At 34.9% G+C, this 23,460-nt stretch overlaps 1 protein-coding gene, 1 long non-coding RNA gene, 2 other non-coding genes and 1 pseudogene across 4 annotated transcripts; 2 read left to right on the forward strand and 3 right to left on the reverse strand.

Moving 5' to 3' along the window:
- The first annotated feature begins 7,103 nt into the window (after window positions 1–7,103).
- On the forward strand, window positions 7,104–7,177 carry TRNAV-AAC (transfer RNA valine (anticodon AAC)). The gene has a single exon. It is a non-coding gene; the product is annotated as a tRNA-Val (tRNA).
- Window positions 7,178–8,382: 1,205 nt separating this feature from the next.
- TRNAV-AAC (transfer RNA valine (anticodon AAC)) lies at window positions 8,383–8,456 on the forward strand. Its single transcript has one exon. It is a non-coding gene; the product is annotated as a tRNA-Val (tRNA).
- A 2,164-nt stretch (window positions 8,457–10,620) lies between these two features.
- LOC131613042 (uncharacterized) lies at window positions 10,621–13,299 on the reverse strand. Its single transcript, XM_058884763.1, has one exon. The coding sequence runs from the start codon at window positions 11,693–11,695 to the stop codon at window positions 10,841–10,843; it is 855 nt and encodes a 284-aa protein (XP_058740746.1). The 5' UTR covers window positions 11,696–13,299; the 3' UTR covers window positions 10,621–10,840.
- A 6-nt stretch (window positions 13,300–13,305) lies between these two features.
- LOC131613043 (uncharacterized) lies at window positions 13,306–15,321 on the reverse strand. Its single transcript, XR_009287554.1, has 3 exons — window positions 14,808–15,321; window positions 14,570–14,636; window positions 13,306–14,463 (listed from the first exon to the last, which is right to left on the reverse strand). It is a non-coding gene; the product is annotated as an uncharacterized LOC131613043 (long non-coding RNA).
- Window positions 15,322–15,921: 600 nt separating this feature from the next.
- On the reverse strand, window positions 15,922–17,844 carry LOC131615199 (uncharacterized; annotated as a pseudogene).
- Between the last annotated feature and the right edge of the window lie 5,616 nt (window positions 17,845–23,460).

The following is a 23,460-nucleotide window of genomic DNA, read 5'->3' on the forward strand; positions in this document are numbered from 1 at the left end:
TCTTATTTTGGATATGGCGAAGCTTCCGTTGTGGAGTTCTTTTGAGATCATTGTCTGATCTAGTTCTTAGCTTTTTATTTTGAACATCTTGTATGTATTATGCCATTGTGTAGAACTTTAGTATTTGGGCATTAATATGTATAATGTGTTGTCTAGGAACTTATTGGTATTTCAGTACCAAATACTTGGATTCATGTATACTTATATGATTTGATGCATGTATTTATATATGGGTGTTACAGTTGGTATCAGAGCAGGTCGTATCCTCGACCTAGCCATGAGATATTATAAGTGTTTCTTTCTGTCCAAGATGTGTTGTGTTCCCATGAGTTTTGTTGTGTTATGACTATGGCATTGAGCCTGATCAACTTAATCCCATTTTGATAACCTCCAGGAACATGGCGGACGGACGCAGGACTCGTGGTCGACCCCCCACACGACCTCCACAAGTGAATACACCGGATGGCGGTGCGAATGTTCCATGGCCCCAGTTCATGCAACAGATGCAACAGCAGCAGAATCAGTTCATGCTACAGATGATGCAGCAGATGAATGGCGGTCATAATGCTCCAGTGGTTGTGCCCGAAGCTGTAGGTGGGACTTATAGAGATTTCATTCGCATGAATCCTCCGGAATTTCATGGTGGATTAGATCCTATAAAGGCGCATGAGTGGGTGGCCAATGTAGAAGGAATCTTTGAGATCGTGCATTGTAGTGAAGAGGACAAGGTAGTGTTTGCTTCTCATTCGCTGAAAGGTCCAGCTATGAGGTGGTGGAAGGGTGCTTCTGCTTTGATGATTACTCAGGGAGTACCTAAGGAATGGGAGAATTTCAAGATCACTTTTATGGAGAAATACTTTCCTAGTTCACTGAGGACTAAGAAGGAGTTGGAGTTCCAGCAGTTAAGGCAGGACAATATGTCAGTAGCTACTTATGCTGAGAAGTTTGAAATTTTGGCTGCTTACTCTAGGCAGGCCGCGTATGCTCCTGATGAGGGTTGGAAGGTGGACCAGTTTCTGTTTGGTTTAAGGGCTGATATCTCACATAGTGTGTCCCAGAGGGAGTTCACTACTTATACAGAGTTGTTGCGACAATGTTATGTGGCCGAGACTAGTTTGAAGAAAGTTCAAGCTGAGGAAGATTTGAAGAAGAAGAATCAACATGAAAGAGGAAGGCCAAGCCAACAATTTCGACCTAGGCCACAAGCTTTCAAAGGAAAGCAAGTGCAAGGTCCTCGGTCTAGTGCACCTCCGGTGTGTCGTAGTTGTGGTAAGAATCACCTTGGAAGATGTGCCTTTGAAGGGGCGAAATGTTTCCATTGTCATCAAGAAGGGCATATGGCTAGGAATTGTCCTCAGAATAGGAATCAAGTTCAAGGAAGGGGTACTGGTAGAGTTTATACCTTGGATGCTAAGAAGACCAAGGGTGATAACTCTTTGATTGCGGGTACGTGTTTCATTAATGGGCATTCTTGTTTTGTTCTATTTGATTGTGGAGCAACACACTCTTTTGTGTCATTACAATGTATGAAGCGACTTGGGTTGCAAGCTACTCCTTTATTTCCTCCTATGGCGGTTACTACTGCTATGGATGAGATGGTAGAGACACCGTTGGTGTGTGAAAATTGTGTGTTATCTGTGGGTGGTAGGAATTTCCAGATTGATCTTGTTTGCTTACCACTTAAGAAGGTAGACGTTGTATTGGGAATGGATTGGCTTTCTGCTAATTCGGTGTTCATTGGGTGTGAGGAGAAGTTAATCATTATTCCAACTGAAGAAGCTACTCCGAAGGATGTGTTGACTACTATACTAGAAGGTACGGTAGGTATGATTAATTTCTTGTTTGAGAAAGAGAAGTCTGTTCTGTTGGTTCTCACTAAGGAGACGGGTGACAAGTTAGAGGTTTCACAAATTGCTGTCGTTAGAGAATTTTCCGATGTTTTTCCCGAGGATGTCACTTCTCTTCCTCCGGAAAGGGAAGTGGAATTCTCTATTGACCTGGTACCGGGAACGGCTCCTATATCCGTTTCTCCGTATCGGATGGCACCACTTGAATTAAGAGAATTGAAGGGGCAATTGGAAGAACTGATGGCTAAACATTTTGTGCGACCTAGTGTCTCACCGTGGGGAGCTCCAGTGTTGTTAGTAAAGAAGAAGGATGGTGGGATGAGACTATGTATTGATTACCGTCGGTTGAATAAGGCCACCATCAAGAACAAATACCCTTTGCCTAGGATAAACGACTTGTTAGATCAATTGAAAGGAGCCTGTGTGTTCTCGAAGATTGATTTGCGGTCAGGTTATCACCAAATCCGTGTGAAGAGCTCAGATGTGCCAAAGACTGCATTTAGAACCCGTTATGGTCATTACGAATTCTTGGTGATGCCTTTCGGTGTTACGAATGCTCCAGCTGTTTTCATGGATTATATGAATCAGTTATTTCAGCCTTACTTAGATCAATTTGTGGTAGTCTTTATCGATGACATTCTTATTTATTCTCGTACTCCACAAGAGCACGAAGAACACCTGAGGATTGTTCTGTCGGTACTGCAAGAAAATCAATTGTTTGCTAAGTTAAGTAAGTGTGAGTTTTGGATGACAGAGGTAAGATTTCTTGGTCATGTTATATCTCAAGGAGGTGTGGCAGTGGACCCGACAAAAATTGAAGCGGTAATTAATTGGGAGAGACCGAGCAATGTCTCAGAAGTCCGAAGTTTCTTGGGCTTAGCCGGCTACTACAGAAGATTTATAAAAGGGTTTTCTCAATTGGCTTTACCAATGACTAGACTTACTCGGAAGGAGTGTCCTTATGATTGGGATTCGGGGTGTGAACAGAGTTTCATGGGCTTGAAGGAAAGATTGACGACTGCTCCTGTTTTGATCGTTCCTGACCCAAATAAGTCCTATGAAGTATTTTGCGATGCTTCCAAGAAAGGATTAGGAGGGGTTTTGATGCAGGATGGTCAGGTGGTAGCATACACATCTCGACAGTTAAAGGTTCACGAAGAGAATTATCCAACTCATGATTTAGAATTGGCTGCGGTTGTTTTTACCCTAAAGGTGTGGCGTCATTACTTGTATGGAGTTCATTTTGAAATGTTCAGCGACCACAAGAGTTTAAAGTACCTATTCGACCAGAAGGAGTTGAATATGCGTCAGAGGCGGTGGATGGAATACTTAAAGGATTATGATTTTGACTTGAAGTATCATCCAGGCAAAGCAAATAAAGTGGCGGATGCTTTGAGTCGGAAGGTGTTAAAGAGGGCCGAATTGATGATGTCAGAGTATGCATTATTGGAGAAATTTCGAGATCTCAACCTTCAATTTGTTTGGACCCAAAATGGAGTATTGATGGGAAACTTGAATGTTAATTCTACTTTGAGAAACGACATCCAACAAGCACAAGCGTCTGATACTAAGTTACAAGAGGTGTTGGTTCAACCAGGTTTTACTCGAGCTACAGATGGGGTGATTATGTTTAATCAGAGGATTTGTGTTCCGGACGATGCGTTATTGAAAAGAAGGATTTTGGATGAAGCTCACAAGGGTGCTTTCACGATACATCCGGGTTCTTCAAAAATGTACCAAGATTTGAAAGGGGATTATTGGTGGTCCGGAATGAAAAGAGATGTCGCAGTGTACGTATCAGAGTGTGCGGTGTGCCAACAAGTAAAGATTGAACATCAAAGGCCGGGTGGATTGTTACAACCACTAGAGATACCAATATGGAAGTGGGATAGTATTTCAATGGATTTTGCGGTTAGTTTACCTCGTACTCAAGGTGGATATGATTCTATTTGGGTGATTGTAGATCGGTTGACGAAATCTGCACATTTCTTAGCCGTGAAGACTACTTACAAGGCAAGTCATCTTGCACGGTTGTTTATCGCAGAGATTGTGAAGTTGCACGGTGTACCCTCTAGTATTGTGTCGGATAGAGATCCAAAGTTTACTTCAAGGTTTTGGAGAGCTTTTCAGCAAGCGATGGGATCTAAATTATGTTTGAGCACGTCGAACCACCCTCAAACAGATGGTCAGACGGAACGGACGATACAAACCTTGGAGGATATGTTAAGAGCGTGTGTGCTTGAAAGTAGAGGAAATTGGAAGGAGCTTTTACCATTGATTGAATTTGCTTACAATAACAGTTATCATGCGAGTATCGGTATGGCACCTTATGAGGCATTATATGGGAGAAAATGTAGAACACCGTTGTGTTGGTCAGAAATTGGTGATGATAGAATTTTGGGACCCGAAATTATTCAAGAGACCACGGACAAGATTAGAATGATTCGTGAGAAGGTTAAACAAGCACAGGATCGTCAGAAGAGTTATGCGGATAACCGCAGGAGGCCTTTGGAGTTTATGGAAGGTGACCATGTATTTTTGAAAGTTACTCCGAGGTTGAGGTTGAAAGGACCGTTTAAGTCAAGGAAGTTAAGTCCGAGATACGTGGGACCGTATGAGGTTCTAGAGAGGATTGGTGAAGTAGCTTACCGTTTAGCCTTACCACCTTCTCTATCAGAAATGCATGATGTTTTCCACGTGTCTCAACTGAGGAAGTTTATTCCCGATCCTCTCCAGCCGGTGTTACCAAATGCAATTGAGATAGAATCAGATTTGACTTTTGAACCCTTACCGAGCCGTATCGTAGGAAGAGAGACTAAAGTGTTACGCAACAAGGAGATTCCTCTTGTCAAGGTTCAGTGGGATGTGACGCATCCGGGCGATGCTACATGGGAACTTGAATCGGAAATGCGGGATGCTTACCCTCACCTTTTCAGGTAATTCTTAAATTCGAGGACGAATTTCTATTTAAGTGGGGGAGGATGTAATACCCCGTATTAATTAAATGCTCTAATGTATTAACTGACACTGAGGTTTTATCAATTGATACGATAGAGATACTTTTGGACATTAAGTTAGTAGTGTTAACTTAAAGATATTTCCTTATATCCTTTCCTTTTGTTTTCTTCTTCATTCTACACCAAAAAGAGAAAGATAGAGAGAAGAAGTAGAGAGAAGGAAGAGCAAAGGAGAAAGAGGAGAAAAGCTTGGATCTTCACCATTTCTTCGCCGAATCAACTCATCTTCGACATCAACGACTCTTAATCGAGGTGGGTTCTAGTTAGAAACTTATAGCTTTGATTGTGGATGAGAAATCATAAGTTTTGATTTAGGGTTTGGTATAGAGGAAATCTAGGTTTTGGACAAATTCATCAATGTTCATGAGCAAAGTGATTATAATCCATGAATATATCATCTATAGGTTGTATCTATGCCTTATTATGATCTGGAACAGGTGTGAATGGGTTTAGATGGTTTTTGAACCATGGATCTGTGTGTGAGGCAGAGCTGAGAACTGAGTTCTCGCGCGCTTCGCGGCGCGAACGGGGCTGCGCGGCGCGAACTATGCAGGTTTGTAGGGGTTTTGTTTCTGCCTTCAGTACGCGGCGCGTACTGGGTGTCGCGGCGCGAACAGTTGGAAATCTTTAGAGCTTTGCTTCTGCCATAGGGTTCGCGGCGCGTAAATTAGTTAGCGGCGCGAACAGTGTTAGAATTATAGTGGTTTGCTTCTGCCATAGGGTTCGCGGCGCGACCTAGTTGTTGCGCGGCGCGAACTGAAGCTTCCTTAACCAAATTTTCTTAACTTAGCGGAAATTGTTTCAAGCATAACCTTTGAACCGTAACTCTGTTTTAACCACCGTTTGAAGCAGTAATAGGCTAGGAGTGTGTCCTTTATAGTGGTGTAGATTTTGGAACCATGAGGACGTTGTGCTCTTGGTATGATGCTTATGTACTCTATAATTATTGTTTGAGTTCTATTGCAGGTGGATTGGTAATACCTTGTTATATGTGTTTATATCAAGAGGGTTAAATAACTACATTGTTATGTGAATAAAGCATAAGTGAGGAAAACTAGGAATTGTTAGGTTGTGTAGCTTAACAAAGAAACCTAGGATGAAACATTATATGGACATACGTGTTGGAATCTTATGAGGAAAGGCTAACAGGCCTAGTGGTTTGCGGAAGCGATCACCATTGTTGATGTATTAATCGGAACCGTAGTATTTTCTTTATTTCTTTATTTTTTCCTTTGAATGCTAACAGGCATTCACCGTGCAGAGAGGCACAATAATCTTGGCAGGTTTGATTCCCGCTTTTGTGTACGAATGGAACCTACGGGTAGAGACTTGTGATGGTGTACGGGCCATGTGAAGTGACGATTCATGGGGAAAGGCTCATGAGTCCGAATCCATGTCGTATGTCAAGATTTTTCCAAAGGATTCATGACTCGTGCCACCTCCTAGACGTAGAAGGGGACGGGAATATGGGGATGCCTTGGTATTGGTTTCCGATTAATAATCTTGTGTTGAGTTGTTGAACTCTAAGTATGATTCCATATAATGTTAGTGTGAGAACTCAAGGTCTAGTTCCTTATGACTTGAGACTTATAGATTAGAACCTTGTAAAGCCGAGAGGATCCATAGGATAGGGAACTCACTGGGATTTTATATCTCACCCCATTATATATTGATTTCAGGTACTACAGGTTCCGCGAAGGGTAAGGAGAAAGAAGTTTGATTTCCTTATTCCTTGTTCTTATTTTGGATATGGCGAAGCTTCCGTTGTGGAGTTCTTTTGAGATCATTGTCTGATCTAGTTCTTAGCTTTTTATTTTGAACATCTTGTATGTATTATGCCATTGTGTAGAACTTTAGTATTTGGGCATTAATATGTATAATGTGTTGTCTAGGAACTTATTGGTATTTCAGTACCAAATACTTGGATTCATGTATACTTATATGATTTGATGCATGTATTTATATATGGGTGTTACAAATAATTTGAGACTAATTTTTGTGTGCAAAACTGACATTTATTATAATTCTTATAAATTAATTAATCTCTCATTAAAGGCATTATTTTAAACACCTAACTAATTATCAACAAAATTGGTATATTATTTAACTTTCATAATTCAAACAATTAAAACACGCGCTTTTATATTTATATCCAATTATAGTAGAAACTAATCATTAAATAACACTTAAAAAACATTTTGTATTGATATATTTTAAAATGTTGTAAACACTAACATGTGGTTTCGTGGTGTAGTTGGTTATCACGTCAGTCTAACACACTGAAGGTCCCCAGTTCGAGCCTGGGCGAAGCCAAAAGGTTTAAATTTTTATACGCACAAAATTTATTAATTCTATACATTTAATTAGGAAAAGCACATTTATGAGTTCTTAGATTAACAATATTCGATAGCAAGTGAATGAAGAGACGAAAAGCACCCTATTTTTAGTAGATAAGTATGGTAATTTAACTAATAAAAGGTCGTGTAACCAGGTAAGAACCATGATCAAATCCCTTGGACATAATTAAGCGAAATCGGTTGTGATTCCAAAATACTTAGGTACGACAAATGATGTCGAGTATAAGCTTAACATTGGTTCTTAGAGGAACAAAATGAATACATGTATAACTCTTAATAATACAGTTCAATCCGGGAAATATGGTAGGTTGCTTCGTCAAACTAGACTTGACTAAATGACTGGTATGTTGTTTAAGTTTTTATAAGATTAGCCTTTATATGGGAAGCGCTAGTAGGGAGTTGAGGATTTTGCAAAGCTTGAGGTCTCCTAAGGTGCACAATTACATTAGAGAGAGAGTGTACCGACATTCCCACATTGTATGAGTACAAATATGCTTTGATGCCCCTTATTAATTTATTTTAAAAACGTGAGTGTTAGATCCTTGTAGAATTTAGAAGACCTTGAGCATTATATGACTTGTGGTTTTTGTAGAACTCCAATAAGATGTTGTTATCTCGGCTCATGGTGTTTCTGATATTTTTTTAATGATAAGGTTTCCGAAAAAATAAAAGGCAAGATGTTTGATGGATGCGAGGCATCTTCCCTTTTTATATTAATTTCCATTGCGTAATAAATATTGTGTCTCATGACATATTGTATTCTATATGCACATTTTTATGTATCTTTTATGAATTCATGTACTAATGTCAATTTTATGGTACTATGATGTACGAGTACCGCTATTTTAATATCTCAATTATGATATTTTAGATTTAATCTTGTTGCGGTATTACACAAAAAATTTGAGACTAATTTTTGTGTGCAAAAATGACATTTATTATAATTCTTATAAATTAATTAATTTTCTCTCATTAAAGGCATTATTTTAAACACCTAACTAATTATCAACAAAATTGGTATAATATTTAACTTTCATATTTCAAACAATTAAAACACGCGCTTTTATATTTATATCCAATTATAGTAGAAACTAATCATTAAATAACACTTAAAAACATTTTGTATGGATATATTTTAAAATGTTGTAAACACTAACATGTGGTTTCGTGGTGTAGTTGGTTATCACGTCAGTCTAACACACTGAAGGTCCCCAGTTCGAGCCTGGGCGAAGCCAAAAGTTTAAATTTTAATTAAATATTGGTAGATTTTTGGTAGATTTTAATTAAATATTGGTAGGTGGCTGTTTACGGTATGTGTATTTAAAATTATTTAAAACTTATCTTTCGTTACTAATTAGGAAAAGCACATTTATGAGTTTTTAGATTAACAATATTCGATAGCAAGTGAAGGAAGAGACGAAAAGCACCCTATTTTTAGTAGATAAGTATGGTAATTTAACTAATAAAAGGCCGTGTAACCAAGTAAGAACCATGATCAAATCCCTTGGACATAATTAAGCGAAATCGGTTGTGATTCTAAAATACTTAGGTACGACAAATGATGTCGAGTATAAGCTTAACATTGGTTCTTAGAGGAACAAAATGAATACATGTATAACTCTTAATAATACAGTTTAATCCGAGAAATATGGTAGGTTGTTTCGTCAAACTAGACTTGACTAAAGGACTGGTATGTTCTTTAAGTTTCTATAAGATTAGCCTTTATATGGGAAGCGCTAGTAGGGAGTTGAAGATTTTACAAAGCTAGAGGTCTCCTAAGGTGCACAATTACATTAGAGAGAGTGTACCGACATTCCCACATTGTATGAGTATAAATATGTTCTGATCCCCTTATTAATTTATTTTAAACACGTGAGTGTTAGATCCTTGTAGAATTTAGAAGACCTTGAGCATTATATGACTTGTGGTTTTTGTAGAACTCCACTAAGATGTTGTTATCTCGGCTCATGGTGTTTCTGATATTTTTTTAATGATAAGGTTACCGAAAAAATAAAAGGCAAGATGTTTGATGGATGCGAGGCATCTTCCCTTTTTATATTAATTTCCATTGCGTAATAAATATTGTGTCTCATGACATATTGTATTCTATATGCACATTTTTATGTATCTTTTGTGAATTCATGTGCTAATGTCTATTTTATGGTACTATGATGTACGAGTACCGTTATTTTAATATCTCAATTATGATATTTTAGATTTAATCTTGTTGGGGTATTACACAAATAATTTGAGACTAATTTTTGTGTGCAAAACTGACATTTATTATAATTCTTATAAATTAATTAATTTTCTCTCATTAAAGGCATTATTTTAAACACCTAACTAATTATCACAAAATTGGTATAATATTTAACTTTCATATTTCAAACAATTAAAACACGCGCTTTTATATTTATATCCAATTACAGTAGAAACTAGTCATTAAATAACATTTAAAAACATTTTGTATGGATATATTTTAAAATGTTGTAAACACTAACATGTGGTTTCGTGGTGTAGTGTGTTATCACGTCCTTCTAACTCACTGAAGGTCCCCAGTTCGAGCAACAACGCCTCGGTTGGGCACACAGTCATCAAATCAAGAAGGGGTTCTGCATCTCCAACCTTGTTTAAAAGTTAAAGTAGGCACATTTAAATGGCAGATTGAAATTTAGTATTAAATGTGAATGATGTAATTTTGTTAATAGGCTAGAATGGATTGAGTTTTTTGGTTGACTGTGATCTATCTAAGGTGCCTATTTCGTAAATCATATATTTAATTTCATATTTCAAATCAACTTTATATCCTTTGAAAAATAGAGAATACTAAATTTATTTTTATGCTGCAAAATCAAGATTAAAGACAGTTATAATCCAGCAACATGGATGTTGGAAGTTACATGTTCATCAAAAGAATTGAAATTGGAGATTGATTTTGCAGAGGTGTACAGAAATTCAGAATTATATGTAACAAAATCAAACTATAGAACTAGACACCGCATAATAATAGTCCTTTTTAACTGTTTCAGGAGAAACATAGCACTTATCAAAGAATTGAGTACCGCAGCTCTTGGTTCGACAGACCTTTATTTTCGTTCATAGTACTCGAGATCCTTTTTTACACAATGCATGGCTTGTTTATGGAAACAACATCGGTCTTATTGGTGCAATCCTTTATACACTACTATAAAAAATTTGTACTCAACCGTTGTAGTTGTTTTGCTTGAAACCATGTTTTGGAAGCTTGACTCCAAAATGTAATTCAAATTGGATCTAAAGTTAAAACTTAATATCAAATTATGGAAACGGTAGTAATGTTTGAGAGTAAAAATAGAAAGATTCAAAACAGAATAATAATCATAGTGACTGGTGTATGTATCATTTGATGCATTGAGAAACATTCTCATTTGAAAACATGGCAGAGCTTCACCTTGTAAGTTGACATTAAAAAAAAATTCTGGTAGAAGTGTGGCTCAATCATCCGAGATACAAGTAAATATGAAAACAGAAAAATCTTACATTTCATAGTTCAAACAAGTAAATATGAAAATAGAGAAATCTTACATTTCATAGTTCTAACAAGTAAATATGAAAACAAAGACAACTTATATTTCAGAGATCAAATGTCCACAACAACGCATCCTCGCTGCAAAAAGAGTATACTCTCTCTTTTAGTGAAAAAAATACAAGGTGCAGTAGTTACCTTTCTCAATGATGGACTTGAAAATAGCATTGAGGGAGCCATATTACGCACATCCCGACAGTTTTTCAAATTGATCTCTCTTAGTTGTGTGCAGTTTTCTATTACATGAGTCACTCCCTTCTCTGTGCATTCTGAACAATCATTTAGAAACAACTGCAAAAGCCCACAACAACTCTTTGAAATCGAATAGAGAGCTTCATCGTCAATTTCTGAAAATGACAAGTTCAACATCTTCAGCTTGGGAACTTCAAAGTTCATTTCAAGTAGACTCACCCTTGAACTTAAGTTACTGAGCGGTAAATTCAAATTATTTATATTTAAGCATCTCTCATAAGCTTCAAAAAGTTCTTCTTTAGATGAACTTAAGTGACAGGCTGTTAAATTCAAATGACTTATCTTAGGGCACCTCTTTAAAACTTGAACGACACCTAGTTGAGATACGTTCGTGCAATATTTCAAATCAAGCAGATGTAAATTGGGGAAAGCAGAAACAAAGATTGTGATCTTTTCATCGTCTAACCATTGATTGAAAGGCAAAGATAGAGACTTTAATCGAGGGTATACACCAATATCCATCAAATAATCATAATTCTCTACCCTCTTATGCCCGATCTTTTTCATTATGATCTCACTAAGTGATGGACATTTCCTAACTAGTGTAAACAAAGATGAATCTGTGACCTCCAAACAACTATTGAGGCTTATAGACACCAAACCAACAAGATATGAAGACAATTCCATATCTCCGAGTCCGTTCTGCCCTGCACTCATGATTTTGCAGAGCGGGACAACGTTTTAGATCCGCATCATCAACAAAGCCTACCATCTTATTTTTTTCGGGCTTTTGCATATTAGAACTGATTTTGTACTTTTGACTTTTTTGAAGTCAGTACAATGCTGTAACATGTAAAATATTTATAATTATATGGTAGTGAATGATAATATTATGTTTAGAGTGTTTTATATTATATAATGAATGTGTGATATACAACGTGATTTTATTTTTGAAACAAGTTAAGAGATCCTACACCAGATATGATAAGAGATTCTATCCTGTTAAAGAAATTAAATATTCCGTAAACATCTTAATTTAATAAAATTATTCTTATTTAATTATAACTGCGGGAAGATAATCATTATTATGTTAGTCTTCATATCTGAAAGTGATTCAGTTGCTTCCTTAACAAATACTGTAATATCTAAAGATGATTTAATAAATAAAAGTACAAGATATTGTATCAGACAGGGAAGGAGCCATTTGATGGAAAAGGTGGGCCTATGCCCCCACCATGATTATCATAATATTAGTTTTCACTATTATAAATAAAATTTTTATATAGTTATATGTTAATAAACAAATTTTGACTAATATAAACTTTTTACATCCATCATTTCATTAATTTTAAAATTGAACCGTTAATTTTGCTTGTCCAATTTATTTATTTAATTAGAAAATGATTTATTTTGTCTAATAAATAAAATAAATAGTTTTAATAAGATAAAAAGCAACATTATTTCTTTTTTACTATTCCTATTCCATCTATTTTATTATTATTTTCAAACACCAACAAATTACATATGTATTCTTCTTTCTTTTATTCTAAACTGCCTCAATTTTTAGTATTCTCTTCTTCATAATTGACTTTTTGCAAAGTAGTTTTTTTCTCCGTCTCTGATATCAGAATTTGTATCCGAAGATAATCTAGTTGAAGAACACAATAATGTTAAATTAAAAATAGTCGTCTAATTTGAAGGTAATCAAGTTATGGTCGTTAACCAATGTGTTATAGTCGTAACGATTGTGATCTTGAGTTGAGGGAACACTATGAAAGAGCTCATTGCTACATATCAACTTTTCTGTGCTCATATATATTTTCCATTATGAGTCGAATAGGTAGTCCTCTCACCATATGTGCGTGCCAATGAACCACAGGCATACAAATAGAAATAAATATTGGACATCGGTTTTTTCTAAACATATCTATTTCCGCATTGCGTTTAATTCAATCTTACATTATGTTTTTATTTTGCTTATGGGCAGTCTTGCCAGCGAGGCTACAACATTGTTTATTAGTTATTGCAATTTTGTTGTTTTGTTATTTGGCAAACTTATTTTGGTTGTAAGCGAGAACTTTCAGATACAAAATCATGATTTCATCACAATACATGAATGCTGAATAGATTTTAATGTCATTAGTTTTCTTTATGTTTGATATCCTCTATATTTACTTGTGATTGGTTCTCACTATAAATCCCGTTAATTCACTCTAGATCCATGCAGACTAAAAACAAGAAGTATAGAGGAGATCCAACACAGAAAGAACTAATGACACTAGAATCCATCCAGCATTCATATATCGCGATACAATAATGACTTTGTATTAGAAAGTTCTCACTAACAACTCAAATTAGTTGGCCAAATAACAATATAATAAAATTGTGGTAACTAATAAACTAGGTTGCACTTCGCAGGTAAAACTGTCCATAAAATAGAACAAGAACATAGCGAGGATAACATAAATCACAGTTATACGTAAGTCTAGAAGAAACAGTTGTTCAATATATATTTCTATTTTATCTGCAAATGGTTCATTCACATAGGCTACTTATTAGGCTCATAATGAAAATTAAATATAAATACATTATAAAGAACTCAACTCAGGAACACCCTCGTTTACGATTGGATGACCTTGGTTTAGAACGGTGATTGCATAACATTTGAATTAGACAACTATTATAGATTCACATTCTTGTGTTCTCTGACTGGATCACCTTTGAATACAAATTGTGATACATCTATCGATAGACCACCTTGTATCACCTTGGTTTACGAAGGTAAATGAATCACCTTCAGATATGATAGTATCACCTTTGTTTAAGACGTAATTGAATCACTTTCGGTTACGTTGACAACATAATGATGGTTAATTATCTTCGTCGTTGTAACCGTGTTAAAATCAACCAACCATACTTTAAGTTGCGGACAATTACAATTAAATAAGAGAAATTTATCAAATTAGACAACACTTCTCCATTAAATTATAAACATTGACTTTGAGGACACGTATTAGCGTTTATCTTTTTTAATTACGTTCAATGACTTTTTTACTTTCTAGGAAAATGAATCATTTTGTTACTTCATACAGTGCACACCCGGTATGTTGTTTAGGACTACAAACCACCACAATTCTTTATTCATTGTGTTGTAACAAGCATATAATGTGTTCAATGTGTCTATATGTTTCTAAAGACTCCTTTGTTTATGAATGCGTTCAACATGATTTTTCAAATCCCTAAACATCACATAGTATTAATTAGGGAATATAATTATAACAGAAGAAAATAATCAATGTATGATGGTAACATGAACAAGAGACAAACACAACATTGACTTAAATCATTTGTTTCATGTATGATGTACCTGTGCTGTGCTGCTGCATTTAGGCTAACATGGTGGAAGCTTTGTATTCACTGAAGAGTTGCATTAATTCTATTAATTTAGGCTCTTCTAGGTGAGCGTGGAATAATATTCAATCTTCCTGAAATTTTGAAATAGAGAATAAATTGATTAACATACATCAGGTATAAAGTATATTATTATGTTCCTACTATAGTAATTAGTATATCTACGCTTCAACAAATTACCTGAATCAAGAGTTTGCACGCATATGATATGGTAGCTTCATGGTAGAAATCTGGTATCCATTCTTCCCTGAGGAAACATCATCATCATAAACTATGAACACACAATTAGCATTAATTAGGATGCCCCTATCAACTACATATATATGTTCAGCATCATCAATAGAAACCGCCTTGAGAAAACTTCATCATCATAAACCATGGAAATAATTGTATCTTATGAAAAATAAAATAATTGTACCTTCAAGAAAATAATCAATAGAAACCGTATTGCTGGTGAAGTGATAGCAGTATGGCTGATAAAAGGGCATGGGTACACATTTGTTTTATTTACCCAAGCAAAGTACAACATCATTGCCCAATGTTTAGTTTCCACGCCTATCTCCGTATTTTTTGGATAATCACTCGTATTCATGGTACTCAAAACCAGACCTGTGACCGTGAATAACAATTGAAATAGAAAAAAAGAAAGAAAAACAATGTAATTTTTCATCAAAAACAGGGCACTTTATTTTATTTTCATCTTCCATGGATTTACAATGTTAGAATAGAAATCAAAGTGGAAGGAGAAAGCTTTCTAATTTAGTTCTTGATTTGCTGCTCTTGTTAGAAGGAGGAGGTTGATTTGTTCTATTATTGAGAAAGAAAGATGAAGATGGAACTGCGTGGCTGCATCACATACTACAATGAAATAAAATTCAGTCAACAAATGTAGATTAGGGTTAAATGAATGTTTTGGGCTTAAGTTTTTTTGATATAAGTTATGAACTTAAGTTTATTAGTTGGGTCTAATATATTCTGTCACTCTTGGATCTCAATTATATTTACCCTGGCTCACATTTAATTCCTTAGAAACTTCACATTTATACATATAGGAACTCCACACTTAGACATATATTATTTTTAAAATGCCTTTAGATATGATTTCTAATTTAACGAGAATAGATTAGAGATCGATCTTAAGAAAAAATCGATTTTGGATATCTTTGCAATTTATTTAATGTTTAATTTTTATGAGTTTTTAATCAACTAAAAATATCAATTAACTTTTAACAGGAGGCCAATTCCAATTGATACAATTCATTTGGGTATTGGTACCCATTCAAAACAACAGGGTACCTAAGAATTTACCTTAAAAAAATGTTTGAGAGTAAAAATAGAAAGATTTAAAACAGTTGGGTAACATTCTCATTTAAAAACATGGCAGAGCTTCACCTTGTAAGTTGACAATAAAAAAAAAAATTATGGTAGAAGTGTGGCCCAATCATCCGGAATACAAGTAAATATGAAAACAAAGACATCTTACATATTTTATAGTTCTAACAAGTAAATATGAAAACAAAACTTCTTATATTTCAGTGTTCAAACTTCAGCATCCTCGCTGCAAAAAGAGTATCCTCTCTCTTATAGTTAGAAAAGTATACGTATGAGGTGGAGTAGTTACCTTTTCTTATAGTGAAATAGGTATAAGTATAATTTGGAGTAGTTACCTTTCTCAAAGTTGGACTTGAAAATAACATTGAGGGAGCAATACTAATACGCACTTTTCCACAGTTTTTCAAATTAATCTCTCTTAGTTGTGTGCAGTTTTCTATTACATGAGTCACTCCCTTCTCTGTGCATTCTGAACAATCATTTAAAAACAACTGCAAAAGCCCACAACAACTCTTTGAAATCGAATAGAGAGCTTCATCGTCGATTTCTGAAAATGACAAGTTCAACATCTTCAGCTTGGGAACTTCAAAGTTCATTTCAAGTAGACTCACTCTTGAACTTAAGTTACTGAGCGGCAAATTCAAATTACTTATATTTAAGCATCTCTCATAAGCTTCAAAAAGTTCTTCTTTAGATGAACTTAAGTGACAGGCTGTTAAATTCAAATGACTTATCTTAGGGCACCTCTTTAAAACTTGAACGACACCTAGTTGAGATACGTTCGTGCAATATTTCAAATCAAGCAGATGTAAATTGGGGAAAGCAGAAACAAAGATTGTGATCTTTTCATCATCTAACCATTGATTGAAAGGCAAAGATAGAGACTTTAATCGAGGGTATACACCAAAATCCATCAAATAGTCATAATTCTCTACCCTCTTATCCCCAATCTTTTTCATTATGATCTCACTAAGTGATGGACATTTCCTAACTAGTGTAAACAAAGATGAATCTGTGACCTCCAAACAACTATTGAGGCTTATAGACACCAAACCAACAAGATATGAAGATAATTCCATAACATAATGATCGTTCAAAAACGGGACTTTTGAAAGCTTCAAATGTTGGATAGATTGACACTTGGATAACAAACTAAATAGTCCAGCATAAGTATAGCCGGTGCAATCACGAATGGCAATCCTCCTCAATGGAAGACCTTTCGTTGCAACAGAGGTTAGCAGTTCATCCGAAATACGCCCCAACGACAAATTTATATTAGTCAAACCCTTCAAATTCACCAAACAATAAATGACTTGGGTAGTAATGTATTTGGGAAGGGATAAATACCTCAATGTTGTTTGTTTCTCAGTGAGAGCAGAAGCAACTCCTTCTTGGGTTATTCGACGACAATGAGACAATATGACCTATTCGAGAAGCTTACAGTTCTTAAACAAATGAAAAATTGATATGTCATCCATATAGTTACGGCCAGAGAGATTAATCTTGCGGAGGTTGGAAAGTGACAACGAAAGAGCCTTAAACCCATTGACGAAGCTACTTTCATTGCAATAGTAATAATTGATATTTGTATAAGAGAGATCGAGTTCTTGGAGTAAAGGGAAACATTCTGCGATAAGAAACAAGAGGTTGCTTGTGAAGGAAGGTAGGTTGGAACAAATGAGAGAGGTTAAAGTTGAAATCTGTCGAGAGAAATGTCGCAAGCCAGATTCAGGAAATTTGGATATTTGAGAGAGATTGAGTGATGTGAGGTTCAATGGGAAAAGAGAGATTTGATGGAGCAGTGCATTGAGGTTGCCATGGAAGTGAGTGAGGTCGAGGGAGGTGAGGTTTGTAAATCTATGGAAGAGGCGGGGGAGGAAAAGGAGTGTTGGATCATATACAGTGAGAGACAATCGGAGACGGTTTGTGATAGAGAATAACTGCTTATTGACGACGGAGAGAGACTTCAAGTAACGATTATGATCATAGTCATCGCCGTCGTCGTCGTTGAGAAATTTGAATATATATTCCCAGCATTCATCTGGTAGATATAAATATTCTGCCTCTTCTGCCATTCTTTTACTTCTCGGAGATGAACAACGTTTTTGATTCGGCTATTCCTAATATACTGCTACGGCTTTTACTAGGTTTTTATAGAGAAATTTACTAGGATTACATTGGTTTATTTTTATTATGAACTAGATCTATGGCCGTGCGTTGCACGGGTATAATTAAAATATGTCTTTAAAATATTTTATAAATTTTAAAGTATTAATTTAAATAAATATGAAATTATATAAATAATTTTTTTAATATAAAACTGTGTTTATATTTAATATTAATTTATTATAGAAAATAAATTTTTTATATCACTTATTGGTATTAAAATTATATAATTTTTTTTAATATAGTAGTTTAGTGATAAATTAAAATTATAATGTTAAAGATATTGAGTTTAAATTTTTTTATTCAAAGACATCTTTTCAATTTTTTAAAATAAATAAAAGTAAAAATAATTTAAGATGGTTTTTTAATATTCAGTCAATTTTAAATATCATATCATAGTTTTTTAAATAACAACTCATTTATATTATAATATTTTTTTATTACTCACTTATCCCATAATACATAGTTTTTTAAATTTAAAAATATACTCATTCGATTATATTTTTACTAATATTTTTTTTGTGAATTTTTTTCATTGTCATTTTTCTATACATTTTTAACAGTTATATTTTTTTTCATCGTTATTTTTCAATATATTTTCAACAATTACATTTATCTTTTACTTTTTTCTATAAGCAATTCATTTTTAAATATTCTAACTGTTCAAATCACTTGTAAGGTGTAATTAAAATGATGAGTGAAAAGAAAGACAATAAAAAGAAATTCTTAAAATTCTTAAATCTTATATATGATTTTTTTAATAAAACGAATAAATATATTAAAGATATTGAAAATAAAATGATAAAAATAAAAATATTAAAAAATATATAATTATTATCAACATATTAGTAAAATTTAACTTTACAATTTAAAATTAAATTTATTTAATTTTATATAGTATCATCTCCTATATTTAAAAATTCCTAAGTCAAATTTTATAATTTTAAATTTAGTCTATGCAATTAAAATGGTTAGAGACAAACTTACCTCTAATAGGTCATTTGTCATCGATTTCTTGAACACTAAAGATGCAATTGAAATAACAATATGAAGATAAGATCAAGTTACTTGAGTTAGTATCATACAACATTTAACTAACACTACAAGAAATACTGCAATTTGTCAGGGGTTAAACCCCTCACTAAAGGCAAAAACCCCTCACAAATGCACAATTTGCGAGGGGACAGCTCCCCTAGCAAAACAGGGGGTCGCAAATCCATTACCGAGGGGCTGTCCACTTTGTTAAATTGCCAGGGGCTACCCCCCTCGCTAAATGAAAATTCAAAATTCAGCTCTGCACCCTACAAAAATAGGCACCAGCTAGCAGTCTACAATGGGGCAGACTGCGTCAGACATTTTTGCTTGGGGATAAGCCCCTCGCAAATTGCAGCATATATTTTTTTTTTTGCTTGGGGATTAACCCCTCCCAAACTGTTTTATGTTGAAAAAAAATATAATTTTCAAAATCGTACATAATAATTAAAATCTATATATAATTATAATATAATTTAAATTAAAATATATATATATATATAATAATAATTCAAATTAAAATAAAATTATTATAATACATATAATAATTAATATTTAAGCAAATATATTAAAAATTAAACTCCATACAAAATTACAATAATATTTAAAAATAAGTTCAAAATAGTTAACACAAATTGTTCCATACAAATTAAAATAAACTTAAATATGAAAATTTAATTATTCCCCCCATCTTGTTCCTCCTCTTCTTCATCAGCTCCTCCATATCCACTAGTTCCTCCAAATCCACCACCACCCATATTTTGTGAAGCAAAAAATTGATCAAACCTTTGTGACCGCTCATTTGCAATTCGCATTGCTTCTTGATACTCTTGTGCCTGCCTCCTCATTTCTTCCTGAAATTCTCTCCTCATTTCTTCTCGTAATTCTCTTTCTCTTCTTTTCATTTCCTCCTGCATCTCTAATTGTTTTCTCTTCATCTCTTCAATTTCCAAATTTCTTGCTGCTACTTGTTGTGCTGCCTCAGTATTTGCCAAGTTTCTCACAGTTTCAAGCATTTCGGCGGTTAATATAGGTGGAGTGGATGATTCTTCTCCATCAGCATATCTCATTTTGAAATCACTACTACGTCGCTTGATATTTTTGGAATACCCTCCAGTACAATACACTCTCCCATTTTTCTTCTTTCCACCTGAAACCTTATACCAAGTCTGAAAACCAATACTAGGGTCAACAGGATACCCCGGTGGTGGTTCGGGTATTTCAGGATGCTCTGACAACTTTAGGGCAAGTTCTTTATCAAAATTCTCCTATAAAAAATTAAATGTTATCATGATTCAAATAAACTATGTACATATAAAAGAAATAAATAAAATATCTTTGATATAAAAATAACTTACTTGTGTGATTTTTGCGCGCTCGTCAATAAACTCTCCATTTCTCTTGAGATGAGTCTCCATGTGGAGCTCTTTAAGAAGTGGAGTTCTGCCTAATTCTTCACGCTAAATAAGTAAAAAAAATTAATTATACATAATGCAACATTTAAATAATAGATTTAATAAAATATTAATAAATTTATGTACCATTCTTCGCGCAACTTCAGCCACACTAATACTTCCTGCTGCGTAGTTGCAGCCACCAACTTCAGATGCTCTATTTTTCTTTGCCTGCTCTGATATTTCCTTAAACTTATCAGAATTCCAATGATCAATAAGCTTTGGGAATATATCTTCTCCTATCCAACGTGGACGGGTCCCTTTTGCTTCCCATTTCAGTCTAACATTCCTCATAGTATCAGAAAATCGAGCAGCACATTTTGAGTGAAAGTTTTCTTTAATCGCGGCCTCATCTCTAACATCCCAAATACAATGCTCCTACATTGTTGTATGAATTTAAAAATATTAAATAAAGTAGAATCATGAATATCACAAAAATTAAAAAGGAAATGTCAAAATGAATAAGTAAATTATACCTGAAATGCCTGAAACCATTTTTCCTTATCATCTTCATGTACAGCTCCATAAGACGGACAGAATTGTGTGTACTTCTCTTAATAATATTTGTTATGATCGATACTGCCTGATGTGAGGGAACAATTCTAAACAACAAAAATCTTGAGTTAGTATTGATTAAATAAAACTCATATTTAAAATATAATATAAAAACACAAAGACTTACGATCCTGCATCGGGATAAATGATTAGTCTGCCCTCATGATACTTAATTTTTTGAGTCGTATTTGTTAGAACATAGGAAACTCCATTGATGGAGTGAAGAGCTTCTAGAGGAAGAAGATGAAGAATGCAAAAGAGAGAGTGTGAAGCTGTTATCTTTTATTATTCAGCTTAGCTTAAACAGTTGCTATGATACAACTATATATACAACTCATAACAACTAAGCAATCATAGCCTAACTAACTAACTACCAGAAATGGTAACTCTAACTGCCATGTAACAAAATCAGTTAAAGGAGAGTTTCCCAAAGTAGTAAGCTAATTATATAAAGCTATGTATTCTAACAGCCTCCCTCAAGCTGATGCATGATATATGTTGATCATGCCAAGCTTGGAAACAAAGTCATTGAATTTGGCTGGCTGAAGAGGTTTGGTCAGAAAATCTGCCAATTGCTCCTGTGAACATATGGGCAATAATCTGAACAAGCCTTGTTGAACTTTCTCACGGACCAGATGACAATCTATTTCCAAATGCTTTGTTCGTTCGTGAAAAACGGGATTGGATGCTATGTGTATAGCACTTTGGCTATCACAATATAGAACCGGAGGTTTGGAGCATGAGACATGCAAATCCCTTAAGACATATAACGACCACATTAGCTCACATGTAGCTGTTCCCAAAGCACGATACTCAGCTTCCGATGAACTTCGAGATATAGTCTGCTGCTTCTTCACTTTCCATGAGATAAGGGATGATCCTAGAAAAAAATAGTAGCCCGAAGTAGACTTCCTTGTATCCACACATCCTGCCCAATCCGCATCCGTGTAACCCATAATTTGAAGCCTGGATGATCTTGGAAAGAATAATCCATAACCAGGATTTGTTTTTAGGTACCTTATGACTCTGCATGCTGATTGATAGTGAACTTGAGTAGGTTTATGGAGGAACTGGCTTAATTGCTGAGTTGCAAGTGTGATATCCGGTCTGGTATTGTTTAAGTAGATCAATCTGCCAACCATTCTTCTGTATTCAGTAATATCCTTCAAAGGCTCACTTGTGTCTTCATGGAGTTTTAAAGAAGGATTCAAGGGTGTTGAAGCTGGCTTGGATGCAAGTAGACCCGAATCATTAATCAAATCCAGGCAATATTTTCTTTGTGAAATGGTGATGCCCTCCTTAGAATGAGCAACTTCAAGTCCAAGGAAGTATTTGAGAATTCCCAAATCCTTTATTTTGAAGTGTTCATTCAGAATATATTTGATGCGATCAAATTCTGTTAAAGAGGTTCCTGCAAGTATGATATCGTCCACGTAAACAAGTAAAACAGTGATATGATCATTCTTTTTCAGAATGAACATAGAGTAATCAGCATTAGACTGAGTATAGCCAAGTTTCAACAAGAGAGATGTTAACTTCTCATACCACATTCGACTTGCCTGCCTCAAACCATACAAACTTTTCAAAAGTTTGCATACTTGGTTTGGTTTGGAACAAGATACTCCTTGTGGTACATGCATATACACATCCTCATCCAAGTCACCATGTAAAAAGGCGTTATTTACATCAAGTTGATGTAAATTCCAGTTATTGATGGATGCTAAAGCAAGAAGAGTTCTGACTGTGGAAATCTTAGCCACTGGTGAAAATGTATCAAAAAAATCCAGTCCTTCAACTTGGCTATACCCTTTAGCAACTAAGCGTGCCTTGTACCTTTCTATGGAACCATCAGACCTATGCTTAATCTTATACACCCATCTACTACCTATAGGTTTAATAGATGGTGGCAGATCCATCATCACCCAGGTACCATTTGTGATCAAAGCTTGTAACTCAGACTGCATAGCCATTTGCCAATTCACATGCTTGCAAGCTTCTTCATAACTCTTTGGCTCAGAATCATGAGTAACAGATATGCTAAAAGATTTATGAGCATGAGACAAATGATCAAAGGAATGGAAAGAAGAGATAGGATAGAGAATACCTGAAGAAGATGATGCAGCCAAGCTGTTTGAAGAATTGCACACATAGTCTTCAAGGTGAGGTGGTGGTTGTCTGTTTCTTGTAGGTCTGGCATGGTTAGGTGAATTGGGTGTAGGTTCATTTATGGATGTAGAATCAAGTTCAGTTGTGGTGGTTACAGGGTGAGGGTCATTTTGAATATCCTGCAATGAATCAGAACAGTTATATGGAGGAAGAGGTTTAGGATGTTCATTATCCGTGTGGAGAGGTTCATATGTCATGTTATCACTAGTGTGATACTGCCAGTTTGGTTTGAAAGGGAAAATATGGTCATGGTGTACTACATTCCTAGAGATGAAAACCTCATTATTATTAATGTCAAGTAAAACAGTGCCTTTCACTCCTTGCTTGTAACCCAAGAAAATACATTTTCTGCCACGATGATCAAGC

This window comes from Vicia villosa, linkage group LG6, assembly GCF_029867415.1.
Source record: "Vicia villosa cultivar HV-30 ecotype Madison, WI linkage group LG6, Vvil1.0, whole genome shotgun sequence".
NCBI classification, from domain to species: Eukaryota; Viridiplantae; Streptophyta; class Magnoliopsida; order Fabales; family Fabaceae; genus Vicia; species Vicia villosa.

What these genes read in the sequence shown, in the direction of transcription:
- LOC131613042 (XM_058884763.1), bottom strand. Translation starts at nt 11,695, where the DNA reads ATGAGTGCAGGGCAGAACGGACTCGGAGATATGGAATTGTCTTCATAT.